General features: G+C 40.6%; 1 protein-coding gene across 1 annotated transcript in view; it reads right to left on the bottom strand.

Annotated features, from left to right (window-relative positions):
- Positions 1-15796, bottom strand: part of PXDNL (peroxidasin like) — a 69811-nt gene that overhangs the window by 18903 nt on the left and 35112 nt on the right. Inside the window, 3 exon segments of the mRNA XM_023648330.2 lie at positions 11247-12230; positions 12232-12742; positions 14716-14873. Of these exon segments, the coding sequence (XP_023504098.2) occupies positions 11247-12230; positions 12232-12742; positions 14716-14873 (1653 nt within the window).

Genomic DNA, 15796 nt, shown 5'->3' with positions numbered 1-15796 from the left:
CAGTTTGGATCCTGGGTGCGGACATGGCACTGCTTGGCAAAAGCCAAGCTGTGGTAGGTGTCCCATGTATAAAGGAGAGGAAAATGGGCATGGATGTTAGCTCAGGGCCAGTCTTTCTTAGCAAAAAGAGGAGAATTGGCAGTAGTTAGCTCAGGGCTAATCTTCCTCAAAAAAAAAAAAAAAATGCTAATGATTTACATAGTCCAAATCTCTAGCCTAAAGCCACAGGAATTAAAATACCTCAAAGACAAAGCAAGAAAACTTGTGAAATCCATTCATTAATCCTCTGCCTATTTAACAGATATTCATTAAGAAACAGGCACTGTTAGACAGAAAGGATAGAGAGTTTAAATAGACATGCTATTTTTCTCTGGGATGCTCATGATTTAACACTGAGCATGTAAACAGTTATGAAGCCGGCAAACAGCCATTGATGATTAAGTATCTAGGTACCAAAATTTTTTCCTTTTTGCAATTACTGACTATAGCTTTTAGCTATTTAACCCACCCATTGTTAACTATGGTAATGGATGTGTGAGCTGTTTTTCAGGAATTAGAATTCTTTGTCTACTTAAGGCCAGTTGAGACCACCAGCTCATCAACTGGGCCCACGCAGGTGTCTGATAGGCGACCTTTTGACGTCAAGAGGCTAAAAACTCCACCCTCAGATCATGCTAACGCTGCCATTTTGTGAACATGGGTCCTGTGAAGAGGCGTGGAGTCTGACTACGGTTGTGTAGATCATCAATTTCCCTTACCTCTCCTCACCTCCACTCACCAAACTCCACATTTCAGACCACCTTGCCCCCATCCCATAAATATCCCTGAGTCCCTATTTTTGGGGTAGCGAATTTGAGGTTCAGGCTCTTGCTTCCTCACATGGCTGCCTTGTGAGTAAACTCTCTCTCTGCTGCAATCTTGTCGTCTCAGTGTTTGGCTTTCTGGGCGGCGGGCAAAAACGAATCTGGTTTGGTAACAGTTACAGTAAGTCACAATAAGAAATATTTTAATATAAATAAGTACAAAGTGCTATGAGATCACTGAGGAAAAATTAGTTCTGCAGGGGTAACAGCATTAGGAAATTTTGATTAGGTCTTAGCCGAGTAAGGAAAGGAAAGAACTGTTTCCCAGGCTAAAGGAATAGCTTATGCACAGGCATGAAGGCCAGAAAGAACATGGCATTTGCAGGTAAAGGAGGAAAGTGAATATCAATATTGTATAAGTATAGGATGCCTGAGATTGGGTTGGAAAGTGACAAGAAATATGGCTGAAATTTTAGATTAGGACCAGAGTCTGAAGGGATTTGTTTCCAAGCACAATATTTTTCTTAACTTAATTGGAAAGGGAAAATTCTATGATATTTTTAAGCAGAGAAGTGTTACACTCTAATTTGTGCTTTGCAATAAATCTGATGCTGTAGGAAAGAAGGAATATAGTGCAGGAAAACACATAAGGAGCTGCTGTAAAAATTCAGGAGGAGTAAAGAGAAGCCTAAAATATAGACTTAATTAAGAAAGGTAAAAACTTTTGTTTAAACAATTGCACTAAGGCTAAATTTGTAGGGAAAAAAACACACAATTTAGAATGAACATTAGATTCTGTTTCTGGCTATGGTATTGTAACTACAAGGAGACTAGTCCTCCCACCACAAACAACCAAACAAGAGGCCACAATAGATTAGTGCATATTTTTCAAATATTAGACAACAAGCAGCATTAAACTAAGAAACCTGAGAAAAAGGAAACTTGAGACAATGGCCCAGTTTTCTGCCTGGGGACAACGCCCCTTGCCCTGCAAGGTGCTAGAAGCCAAGCAGAGCAAGGAGTGAGGTGGTGCTGTGCTGAACGCCACACCCCGCCCCCCCAACACACATACATACATCAAAATTCAGGGCAGCTGAAGCAGCTGGAATATAGTGGGAAGGGGGTAGACTTTGATTTGGGAGCCCCCAGAGCGCTTGGGATGTGCCGACGAGCGCCTGATGGGTAAGCAGGAGGAACTAGCTGAGTCTTACAGAGAGCAACTGCCACAGGAGGCTGAATCAGAACAGGAAGGCGCTTTAACACTTTAACAACAGCCCAGACAGACAGATCAGGGAGAAACACACCAAGCCATAGGATAAGATTTATCCTTATAGGGATAAAACCTACTCTAACAAAGCCTACAACCAAGCCCAGTCAAGATCTGCATGGGAGACAGAGCTGGGAGGTGGGACCCTACTAAGTCAGTGGAGCCTAGATGACACCTTGGGCTTTCCATGTTTCCACTCAGACAAAGCATAAAGCAAAGCCTATTCGAGTCCAAGATGGAATCACAGTAATCGATATGCATTCAAAAGTTACAAGACAAGAAACAAAAAAACGTGTCCACACTGAAGATAATAAGTAGTCAATAGTAATCAACTCCCAAAGGATGGCTGTGATGTTGAATTGATCAGAAAAGGACATTAAGGCAACTGTAATGAATGTATTCAAAAAATTAAAGAAGGTATGTTCTTAATGAGTTAACATTTGGGCAAATCTCAAAAGAGAATTGGGAACATAAAAAGAGGAAGTTCTAGAACTAACATAACTGAGGTGAACATTTCACATGATGTATGTAAGGGAAGATTAAAGATTACTGAAGAAAGAGTCAGTGAACTTGAAAGAAAGATCAATGGAAAACGTCCAACCTGAAGAACAATTAGGAGAAAAGATTAAGCAAAAATAAACTCTTCTACATTGCTAGTGGGAGTGAATAATATTACAATTACTTTTGGTAACAATTTGGCAGTTTCTTATAAAGTTAAACATAAAGTTGCCAACTGACCTAGAAATTATACTGCTCGGTTTTTATTCAAGAGAAATGGAAACATCAATCCACAAAATGACCTGCATGTGAGTGTTGATGGCAGCCTTATTCAGAATAGGTAAAAACTGGAAACAATCAAAAGGATGACCTCAGGTGAATGAATAAACAAATATTTGTACATTTATACAATGTTATTCATAATTAACAAAAACAATATATCATCTATTGACACATCTGACACGTGGATGAATTTTCAAAAACGTGGTGAGCAAAACAAGCCAAGCTTAAAAGAGTATCTGCAGTATGATTCCGTTTATATAAAGTTCTGGAGCAGGCAAAACTCATATATAGTGATAGAAATCTCACTTGTGGTTTCTGTGGAGTGACTGGGTGGGAGCACTGACTGCGAAGAGCACCACGTAAGTTTCTGGGGTGAGGAAATGTTCTCTGTCTTCCCTGGGGCAATGATTACACAGGTATGACTATTGCTCAAAGTCATCAAATTGTACACTTAAAATGTGTGCATTGTATTGCATGTTACTTTTACTATATAAAATTAAAATTTTAATTTTAGTTTAGTCCGATTTTGGAGATTTAGACAAAATGTATTAAATTGCATTCAGATATATACTTTTTTGTAAAATAGAATTTAAAAATGAAATAAAGAATATAGTTATTTTGTTATAAAGTTTTCCATAAAGTATTTATTATGATTTTATATTGCATATAACTAGGAACATTGGAGTTAGAGTATCTTCATTTCTGTAAGGGTAAATTTGAATAACATATTGGTAAAGATTTCTTCAGTTGAATTATTATGACTATAAAATAATCTAACATAGCATCAGTTTTCAAAGGTGAGAATAAAAGAAGATTCTCAAGGAAAGAAAGATATATATAGATATGCATACACACATATAAAATTTCTAAAATGCAATTACTAAGACACCACAATAAAATTCACAAAAGTGATGTTAAATTATATGTCATTAAAAGTCATTCTTAAAGTGTTAAATCAATTATTTTGCATTCTGTTTTTGCTAAATAAATGGTACTGAGTGCCTCTAAGAAGTGGAACTTTGAGGATAACTGAGTGATAACACGAATTTGAACTGGCCTCTTGTCACTTTTTATTTACTCAGTTGTGTGTTTTCCTTATTGCAGGGCAATAGAGTTGACTGAATGAGCTTTTAAGTTGTTTAAATTGGGGTTAAGGTAATGCAAGAATCAACACATACGTTGTTTACTCTGTTGTAACTTTTCATTCCTTTGTATGTGAAATTATAATACATCATAGTTGATTGAGGTCACTAAATATTTGATGAAAAAATAAATTGGTATGGCCAGGGTGAAAAAGTAGTTTTCACCTAAGAAAGCTTTATCTGGTTTGGGGTTTCAAGCTGAGAATAGTTTTTAAATCCAGGGCCCTTAGGGCACTGAAACAAACCAGCCTTACCAGGCAGGTCACAATTCCCCTCATGAACTATCTAGTGTCTCCTGAGCTGCTCCATTGTGCTGGACTCACGTTAAGCCCCGGGAACTCAAAGATAACTTACGTAATTTATCTGCAACCAAGGAGGACATACTCATAGAACTTTGTCATTGAATTAATATGTTCTCTAGAAAGGCAGAAATACAATGTAATAAAAATGATCAAGAGAGGGAAGTCTTTAAAAATGGCATTAGAATCAAACAATATGACTTGGTATAATGGTTTAATATGGTATACTTATAAAATTCTTGTTTAGAAGAAATATGATACTCTGGTTTTCCAGAAAAGACTGTCTGTAAACGTGGGAGCTCTGGGAGACCCACCTTCCATGCACCATAAGTATAAAATAGGAAATAGGAGAGCTGAGGGGGAAAAATAAATAAATCCTGAGCAGAAAAAGCAGAGAGAAGAGGCGGAGAGGAAATGCTGGTCCTCCAGAGGCCTGGCTATATTTAAATGCTTCAGTATGCTTCTGCAACTAAAAGAACAAAACCACTCCTTCCAAAGGGAGAGAAGACAAGGACTAAGAACAAATGATAGTTTCAAATGTGGGGCCTGCTCTGTGGCTAAGGGAGCAACCATTTGTAGAAATGAGGGAGAGGAGCACCCATTTCACATTCCTGGTGAGCCTTGACGGGGAAGGGCAGTGCTAAATAAATAGGTGGTAAATCAACAGAAGAAGAGAGTCCGTGGGTGGTTTCCAGGCATCTGTGAGTCCTCTAAAAATGCATACGGAATTTTGGGTGTGTAGTTTTATTGCATTTTTCTCTAAAAGAAGTTTCATAGCTTCTATCAGATTTGTTAAACGATCATACATGAAATGGTTAAGAATCACTGTTTTAGAGCAAGTGAAGTTGCACCTATGCATGCGGTCAGGCTTTGCTTAATGACGGGGACACATTCATAGAAATGCATCGTTAGACAATTTCATCATTGTATGAAATCATGGAGTGTACTTACACAAATCTAGATGGTACAACCTATTACACATTTAGGCTATACAGTACCAATCTTATGGGACCACCATCGTATATGTGGTCTGTTGTTGACCAAAATGTTGTTATATGGCACATGACTGTACTAACCATCCAATAAAGGTGAAAGAATGATGTCGATGAAAGGTCCTTTGAGGTGGGTATGAATATGAAAGTCAAGAAATATTTGAAAGAAGGAGAGTCAAGAACCCTGAAGAAGGATGGCCAAGCCATGAGAAAAGTGACCTAGTTCCCTCAGATGGCAGGAAGACAGAGACAGATGGTGCAAGTTGCTGAGAAGCTATCTCACTGCAGAGTCTGACCTCGGGATACCTAAGGGCAGAAAGAGGGGAGAAGCGAAGTGTTTTTGTTTTTTCATATTATCAAATGAAGCAGCTATAAGATAGATGTATGTACTGAATATAAGTTCCTTACTTGGTGAATTTTTAGCTTATCTTTAATAAGCTGAGGTAGCTGCACATCCCTGTGATAAGGGAGAACAAATAAACTTGTGCTTACTCAAGAACAAAAGTGACCATACCCACAAAAATATAAACATTATATTTTCAAAAGAAACTTCAAAAATAGCTTTTAAAATGGCCTCTCTGATTGAGAATTTATGTTCTCCACTCAATGGATAATTAATCTTCACATTCTTTTCATTACATGTTTTGCAAAGACTAAAAATAAATAGATAGTATGAATTTTTAGAGCAAAATAACCTATGAAAAGGAAATAATTCATTTTCTATGATCTTTAACTAAAACAACTCCTTAAAAAATAAAACACTTTTAATAACAACAAAAAAGATTCCCTGCAGCTCTTGGTGCTGAAGAAAGTCAGAAGCCTGTGCATTTCACAAATCCTTCAAGTAAAGGCCATGGGTCTGTGGATCCAGGAGAGGGGAAGTGAGCAGAGTAGAAGCCAAGGGATTCAGAACTGCTTCGCCTGATTCTTCCAGAACTGCTGCTATTATTTCCTTCATCTATCAGGGCTCCATATACAATTTCATTCAGGAAGAAAGTGTCCGTTGCCCCCATCAGTCTTAATATCTCTGGAGTTAGCTGAGTCCCATGCTAATCCCAGGATTAGACTCTTCCATGCAGTGTGCTCTATCTCTACAAGCCAGCAGGGCCAAAGGCCTTCAGATTCCCATGCTATTACACTGGCCCTGGTGCCAGGTCTTTCCTCTATATTTCCTTTATCTTGATGATGTCTGTCCATCTTCTCTCAAATGACAGTCTTTCACAGATAACTGCCACTCCCCTTTTAGGACTGAGTTTTGACGCCCTCTTCTGGGAGAAATCCTTCCTGAGCTCTGTGCTTCCGCTACTCCATGTGTCAGCCAACGGGATGATATGATTTGTGCATCCCCCACACTCCGTGCCCTGACCTCCTTGAGGAAAACCCAAAGTACCCAGGCAATTTTACTGAAGTGAACTGAAGGATGACTAAAATAATGTCCCCATGCGGCCTTTCCTGTGATGGACCAGGTGCTGCTCATGACAAAAATAGTCAGTCATTTGAGAGGAAAGTCTAGAATGGTTTTGCACATGTCATTCCAGCTTTTTACAAGCTATCTAAAAGGTCCAATGTGAAGGTACTAATAGAAGGCAACAGGGAAAATTAGGTTTTACTTCTGGGTGGTAAACTGACACAAACTTTCAAAACTAACTGAAGTGAAGGAAAATCATTAGCTTTGTAGACCTAATGACATGTGAAGACGAGGAGAAGCATTCCTGGAATATGAAGACATCATGAGTGTGGATTAAAACTATTAATTAAAGAGCATCTTTTAAAGTATTATTTTAATCTATCACTTAGACAATAGTTAACTGAAAAATCCTATAATCTTAGCTCTAGAAGGATGTCAAGAATCTTTTAGCAAAACATCCTCACTTTATAGATGAGAAAACGAGAAAACTCATCTAAAGTCATCCAAGATCACGCAACTCAATTTGTCTGAACAGAGAGAAAGAACCCAGTCTCCTGACACCACCATGAAGATTTTTGCTGTCCCCCTAGTACTACTCTTGTGGGTTTTCTCTTAATTTGCTAATATTTTATGTAGCCTATCTCTTTATCTTAAATATTTTAATTAACACAAAATTTGTACAGTGTACAACACATGTCAGCTATTTTAAACAAGCTCTTCTTCACTGAAAATCCTAATGTTTCAGGGCTCCCCACTCCTGCTGACTTTGATGATGGCAAATGACCCCAGGTAGTGATTCCTCCCTGAGCAGCAGCCTCCACCTGTCGAGCTTTCAGCTCAGAGTCAGTGGGGTTTACAAACTGGTTTATCACATCTGTACTTGTGATTTGGATTATGTAATTTAATTAAATCTTATGTAAAATAATAAATTATTTGTTTAAAAGAGGAGAGAACTTATTTCTGTGAAAATTAAATTCAATGTTTTGGGAAGACTTATCAAAAAGAGAGTCAAAAATTGGTGCCGATTCATTGCATACTATGTAACTACAAACTCCTAGGGAATTGTATAAACATATACAAGGAATTTGTGTTCATACCATTGCTTCCATAGCAAATTCTTATTCCCCTTTCACAACAAATTTGCAATCACAAAAGATTCAGTCTGGGCATAGCTCACACCAAAACCAGGTAACCGAAGACTCTTAATCAGCAGAAATATACCAAAGCAGCAAGGACAAAGCAAGAAAGCGGACTTTGTCCTCTGCACAGCGCAAGCTACAGAACTTAATGTGTGCCCAAATGTGGGAAGTTCAAATGTGAAGATGTGCACATGCATTATCTTTATGATTCCCTGTTTTGGCCGATTCTTAATAAATCTGTCCTAACTGTATAAAATATGAAGTTGTTAATGTCTGTATTTATTTTATTGATTCAATGACCTATGCTCTACTTTTTTCCAAAATTAACAGAAGTGGTTTAGAAACAAAGGCTTAAAACCACACTTGTAAATTAACACAAAAAGGAAAGGAAGTAAAGGGAGAGTAAAGAAATACTAAGTTAGCATACTTAAAGCCATACCATCTTTATTAGCATAATCAGCTCCGGGCAAACTGCAGTCTACCGATGTGAGGATAAAGACTGTAAAAGCCATTCCAATTTATTTACTTTACACTCACAGTTGAATGAGTCTATCATTGATATTTTATAAATTCGCTATGAATCACAGGAGAAAGTCAGACATCTGGGCAGCCTGAGAGGAAAGGAACACAGCTCGGCCTATGGCCTCCCTGCACCCATTCATGCTGGTCAGCCCTGCTCTCCTCAGGCTGAGGCCACATGTCAGGCTGCACAAAGTTCCCCTAGTTCAAACCTTCCCCGAAGCAAGGATAACAACTTGATGTTTAGGTTTCAGAAGGCTCTGTGTTAAGATCCCAATGCATTAACAGAGCATCCAGAAAGTCAGATGTGAGAACACTCAATGCGCAGCAACTCTGGCCACTGTCCATTGGAAAGGCCAGTTATGCTTGGCAACAGCCCCTGGGAGGACGTGTCCTGCAGTGGAGGGCCGTATGTACAGGTCAGACTAATGTTGTGTGTGCAACGACAAGCAGGGGAAACATTTCTGGTACTCAATAATTTGTGGTGAATTTACAAGTTAGCTGTGAATTGAGAAGTGGGAATTAAATGAATGGCAAAGCAAGATTTGCCCCCAGCTTTATTCAATATAGATAATGTGCTCACAGGACACATTTAAAATACTGATAGTATTGCCTGTGCTGCCACAAGCCTATCTAAGCCGTCTTCTTGCTGCACTTGGACCACTCCAGGAACTGTGGAGTTCCTTGCTGCTAGCCTTTCCTCCTTCCAGTACAGCTTCTGCAGGTTATCATTTCACGGAAAAGTCTCCCTTCATGTTACTCTCCTGCTTTAGAGTTAAACACAGGAGGAAGATCAATTCCTTTGCATGGCACACAAGGCCCTTTAAAAGCTGTCCCCTATCACCTTTCTATTCCCTTCTCCTGCCACTCAACGCTACACTTTCCTGCTCCCATCCCTCTTCTTAGGATACACTGCTGTTCCCATATCATTCAACTTATCACACTCAGAAAATTCCAAGAGGAGATCAAACGGCATCTTTTATCAGTAGCTTGCTGTGAATCTTCCACTTACCTTCCATTTCTCAGCTCTGTGCTCCTATAAGATTCAATTCCCCTGTCTATGACAGCCCTTTTCACACTGATTACAGCAGCTCCCTGCCTTCTCTGCATGCTGTCAGGCTCTGCAGAACACGCACATTATTTCCTTCATCTCGGGTCTCAGCGTCTAGCACAGGGCTGGATCATAGCAGATGTGCAATATAATAATAATGCTGACAACTGAAATGATGATGCTGTAATAAAACTATCTCCAGGTAACATTGACTGATTACCTGTGATGCACCAGAACTGAGCTAGGCATTTGACACATTTTATCTAATTTAATCTTGAAATAACTCTGAGAAGGAGGCAGTACTTTCTCATTTTGTAGATATTCTGAGATTCAAAATGGTTTAAATACTTTCCACAAGCTCTCAGCACTAACAGGTGATGCAACAGAGATTTACACCAGGTCTCTGTAAAACCAGAGTCAATGTGCTTTCCAGTAGAAATTCACAAATTTGTAATACTCTGATTGATAACTGGCTACCTAATTTGTAAAAAATATTAAACTTCTCTGAAAGATTTCACATTAATATACCTTAATCTATTAGTAAATATATGTCTTCTATATTTAGCCTACTATAGGCAAAAAACCATCTTGATGAAGCATTTCTTTAATATTTTTTTAACATTTTAAAGGATGAGGGGTGGTGAGCAAGAGGAACAGTTAAAGCCATTACCTGGAAATGTTTTATACTTGTAACTTTAAAGAAATTTGAATCTCTCCTATGGAGGATATAATACTGACACTTCACTGAAAGTCATTAGTGATGCAGTGGAAAGGACTTGACTTACATTCTCATGACATGTTCAGAATTATTTGTTCTTTTGACCAAAAATAATTTCTGTTTTCATTCCACCACTTTACTCTGCCTAAGAAAGCCTGTGTGATGGCTCAGTTTATGACAAGGCTTAACATCAGAACATTTGGCCTTATCACACCAGTAAGAGGGCCTTGCTTAGATTCCCATAGAGCATGATTGAACTAGACAAGCCAGCTTCTCCTAGGTGAGATGTGCTGGCTAGTTAATAAGAGGCAGCAGTGTTTGCATTTACAAAGAAAGTGAAGAGACCGAGGAGTGAGGGCGGGGATTTTAGCAGGGGAAATCCTTCATTTAACATGAAACTTCTCCCTCAATAACAATCACTAAAGGTTCTGCAATCACATCACTAGGAAACCATATTCCATCCTCACAAAATGCCCTTTAACACTTTGTACAGAGTTCATTGACCTCCTCGCCTTCCAAGGACACTGGGCCTGGGCCCTACACGAAGGAATGTGTCTGGGCTCGGGGCCAAAGATGGCCACTTCGGCCCTGACTCTAAGGCACAAGTTACAAAGAATATGTTCTGCGTCATGTTCCTTGTCTGGGCTGGCCACCCTGACGGGCACCTGACTGGACTTTAGAAACATCCCATCCGTGGAAACAAAGAAGATAGAAACACCCTATTCGTGGGAACAAGAAGAAATAACTCAAAGTATCCAAATGTCTAAAACACTGAGTCAGAAGCCAGAGAAACCTTAGGATAAAAGGGAGTCACAGGCATAGAACAATTAGAAGTCTCACTGAGGAAAGGACTCTTTGGCTCAGCCCCGGACAATCGGCACTCCCACCCGCCAGACAAACCATTGGGACTTCCCCGGCTGATTGTGGTGTGGATGTTGTAAGTACCAATTTGTTGTTCCCCTTTATCCCTGCTCCTTGTTCTGTTTCCCTTTATCAATAAACTTTGATTGCTTAAACAACCAAGTAGCCTTGGCGGTACCTGTCATTCCTTGTCCTTTGCGGCTGTGGACAACACACTTCTACCTCTCCCAAGACATGTTTAAATCTAGGCAACATTTGCATACTTACTTTTTCAGTTTTTGTCTAATCACTGAATCTTTAATTTCATTTTGAAGATCTTCAAAGTTCTGAGCAGAAGTCAAATTGCAGAAAACTCTGAAGTCCACATACGGAGGTATCCCATGGTCTCGCCCCCTTTGAATGTCGGTGGCAGCCAAATCCAGGGCCACAGAATGCGCCGTGGAGAACAGCTTCTCAGTCAGCTCCAGGCTGAGCAGCTGTGAGGGCACCTGCAATTTAGCAGCCACGCCAAATAGCCCCCGAAGGAGTGGATCTATCCCACCTTCCTTGATTATTCTGGAGGGTAAAAAGAAAGCTTTGTGGAGTGGAAGGTGGCCTTCGGGGATTTCACTAAAAGTGTCATTCAGTCGATAAAGGATAGGATTGATTAATGTGTGGCCAAATCTGAAGGCTGCAGTAGCAAAAGAGTTAAGAATCCCTGCGTTGACATTGGGGTCGTAGCCTTGGTAGTCCCTCAGCATCTTCAGGCCGAGCTCCCCCAGGATCTGGGGCAGCCAGTGGCTGTAGGTGATATGCTGCAGCTCTGCACCTACAATCTTCCTGGCTTCGTGAAAAAGGGTGTCTCCATGCCAGTGGGGGTTGAGGGCCGACAGCTCCCTAGCAACCCTGTTGTGTTCCCGAAACCACAGGGTGTGCATGGCTGTGAGAGCCAGCTGCTCATTAGCCCTGTGATCCCCGGCCAGGAAAAAGGGGCTGTGGCTGTCTTGTTCCTGTCTTGTGCACTCAGCAGGTGGGCCTGTGGAAAAAGGCAGTAAGTGCTTTCCAGAAGGGGCCCAAGGTAAGCCTGTCTTCAGGAGTCCCCGGGGCTCTGAGTGGTCTCTGAGAATTTGGGATTCTCGCTCTGAACTCCCGTAAACATTAGAGGCATCATTGTATGCTGTGAGCTGGTTTAGCTGTTCTCGGGCGTACACTGAATTCATCACCAAGTTGGTCATGCCGCTGCCACACACAGGACTGGAGAGTGCAAAGAATGCACGGTGCTCCGGTCCCCCGGGGGTCAGTGTGAGGAATGACAATGGGGAAGCAAGGAGGATCATTAGTACACACAGAGCTGCACGGCTGCCCATCCAAGAAGCGAGACATGCTTAATGCAGGCACCGTATGGTCCAAATCGTGGTCTAAAAAGTGGCCCCACTGCATGAGCATGTGTGTGTATCTATCGTCGGGAGTGACAGTCACCGTGGCCGCCAGCTCTGTTGAGACTAGCCTGGGCAGTGGAAGGGGATTGGATGGGGTGTGGCGGCCAACCCCACGGGGTGAGTTGAAGCCGTTCTCGTAAGCAGGTTTCAGGATGCGCTGAAAGGCCGTGAGCGAGGCGCCCCACATTGGGTGCTGCAGGTTGTTACATGTTCCATCCTGAGTTCGGTACTTCTGGGGGAAACACATGTCAGAGCAGTTTGGCACGTGCCTGTGGGCTGTGCATCCAGATAAATTGGCGATGAGGCTGAGGTAGCGCGAGGACACCAAGTCATTGTAGCAGAATTCTGAAATGCAGAGCAGCAAGAGCAATGAAGAGAGCTGTCCTTGAAGGGGAGAGAGGGGAGAACCTCAAACTCTAGGCTCGATGGGCAACAGGCCATCTGGTGAGCAGAAATCCTTCTTGCATCCAACAGTATTTCATTAGTTCTAACAAACATAGGGGAGACATAGCTAGACAATAACTTCCAAACGATAGGGGAATAGTGATGTCTATCTCAGTTATGATGACTAACTGCTAGAATGAACAAAAAGGGAGAAACATGTTCTCGTTCCTGTCCAACTCTTTCTTCTGTGACTTTACCAATATAATGTTGGTAAGGATATTTTAATCCTCATCAGAGGACTGTGAATCCTTGCTCCATTTCAGAATTCTTCCTTTTAGGTTTTATACTCCTAGAAGACAGAATCTAAGATTTGCCAATGTGGATTGTGTGAGTATTAACCCACATACTACTTGATATGAAGGGATTAAGCAGTAACTTTTAAGTCACAACAAGCTGTCATTCCCCAGGGAATGTATCACACAACTCAGAGGTGCCTTGGAGCCACTCTTGTAACAGTGCTTGAAATTGCAGCATTATCCCAAATCTGCAAAGACTATTCACTAAGTCATGCTTGTGAAGAGTTATTATCCCTATTTTAATCATCAGAAACTGGCTAATGACACCAGGGCCATCTGTCCTTTATCTGTGTAAGCTAGTCCCTGGTTGGGACCCCAGATACCTTAGTTTTGGATAGATACAATAATCTTCCTGTATATCCAGACATGGACACTGGGTTCACTTTTAGGGCAAGCTGCTCCTGGGGAAAAAGGGTCTTAACTTTACAAATAATGAAAGAGAAGTAGAATAGCGTAGTGTTTTTTTCCTGGGAGAAAATTGTTTACGTTCTTGAGTACTTTCAATGAGAAGACATATTCACTTTGGTAATGGACCCCATGAACGTCAGATGCATGTTTTAGCAGAGCTAAATCTCTGCAGATATTGATTACTTCTTAATTTCTAGTTATGAATTTAGACTAAATTATTCTAGACATGTGTGAGTAGAGAACTCAAAGACATCCAGAAAGATGTGTGGGCCTGACCTTTGCCTGGAGTGAGGAAGGATGTAGAACTGGCCTTTTGCAGACCTGACCGTGGCTAACTCATACCTGGTGTGATTCGAAATTAAATAGCCAGAAGTTTAAACCAATTGCTAACAGGGACTGATATGGAATTTTCACTTGGATGTTTTAGTTAGGGAAGCTTTGAAACCCAAGACATAATGGACTACTAGGGGCTGTCAAATATACTTTGAAGTAACAGTACAGAGCACCTAAGGGATGAGTCCTGTGCACCATATCTCAGTTTATTTTCTGAAGGGGGGTAAAGAAAGGGTAAAGCCATAGAAGCTGCTGTTGCACGCACAGCACAGATAGTGTATAGCAGAGGATCACATTCATTTATTTCATTTTAAAAAGAATGGCTTAGAAAATCTGAAAGATTTCTATATCATTCTGATTCAACGTATACTAAATAATGTCTGGTTTTGGAAAGAAATACACTAGAACTTCAGTACAGCAAAGAGAGAGAGAGAGAGAGTGGAGAGGGATACATATGTTATAGGAGGTGGAAGGAATTCAAATCAATTCACTGAATGACTTCAGTGATTACAATGATAAGTAGAGAAACATTACGCTGAGAATAAAGGATTTGCTATAGGAAGTAGTAATATCTTTTAGATTTAAAAAGTACATTCACATAAAATGGGCCCCCTAGACTTACTAGACATATATAAGTGGCAAAAGTTGACCAGTTTGAATATATATTTGTCGTCCTTACTTTTGAATTACAGTTCCTACAAGAAACATCTACATTCATTTGGTAAAAGTGGTAGCAAATTAATTTCTAAATCACGTGATGCTTTGGAGATTAAAAGCTGAGGGGTGGTCAGTTTTTCTCTGGACAGTAGGCTTAGAACAGGATGCTTCAAGGCTGACCTCTGCCCTCCAAATCCACAGTGAGTCCCTGCTTCACGTGCTCCTGGATCAACTGAAGTATGTGCTCAAAAATCTCCCCAGCTCTGGCCGTCTCCACGGTAAACGGGTCACGCGGATAACAAGACTGAGCCAGCAGATCACTAGGGGTGCAAGATTTTCTGCAAATGACAAAAGATATTACTGTTTGCAAGGCAAAACTGCAGGACCCATGAATCTCACATATGCTGTGCATTTAAGACTACATTTTCCAAAAGTTTGAGAAGAATGAAAGCTCCACTATGGAATACAAGCTCCACAGGGGAGCTGTGGGTTCTTTTCCTAATTTGTTAATAAGTGAATCTCAAACGTAAGTAACAGTGCTGAACTCAAAAGATATGCTTCTTAATGAACTGATGATTGAAATAATAGTTTTCTCTGTCAATGGGGGGGGGTGTTGTAAACTTGGGAGGCCCATGCATGGGTCCTAGGGGACTCAGTAACTCTCCGAAATAGAGTGCAGCACTCTCAGTATGTGGGTCTTGGCACTTTCTGTCTTCTCTTTCCCTAAATATAACTTCCTGGAAATTCCCCCTCACCTTCAAATCCTGCTCAGGCATCACTCTCCCTATAGTCTCCTATATAAGCTTTGACAAGCCTTCCTCGTTTTGCTCACTTCTATATCCTTACGTGCATCTATCAAGTACACAACAAGATGTACTTAAATTGCTGACTTGTTGTCTCCTCTACTAAAGAATGACTGTGTTAGGGATGAGGTGTGAGGGGATGCCTTATTCATCTTTGTATCCCACGTACCGAGCCCACTGACCAGCACACAATACTGGTTTATGCACATCTGGAGAACTGAACTAAAAAAGGTAAAAAGAATATTAAAATCACTGAGAATGTGAAGCTGTTTTAGAGATTTTGGTCAACTGAGGCAAGTCTAGTCCTCTGTGTCTGTAATCATAACAACTTTAGATCATAGAATAATAGTAATGATATTAATAGCCCAATCTAATTAGACATTTCTATATGCCAGACACTGTTGAAGCACCTTATCTGTATTGACTTATTCAATTCTCCTGGCAAGTACGTCCATGAA

Source organism: Equus caballus, chromosome 9, assembly GCF_041296265.1.
Source record: "Equus caballus isolate H_3958 breed thoroughbred chromosome 9, TB-T2T, whole genome shotgun sequence".
NCBI lineage: Eukaryota > Metazoa > Chordata > Mammalia > Perissodactyla > Equidae > Equus > Equus caballus.
The sequence above is the reverse complement of the archived record's forward strand: the minus strand, read 5'-3'. Positions and strand labels throughout refer to the sequence as shown.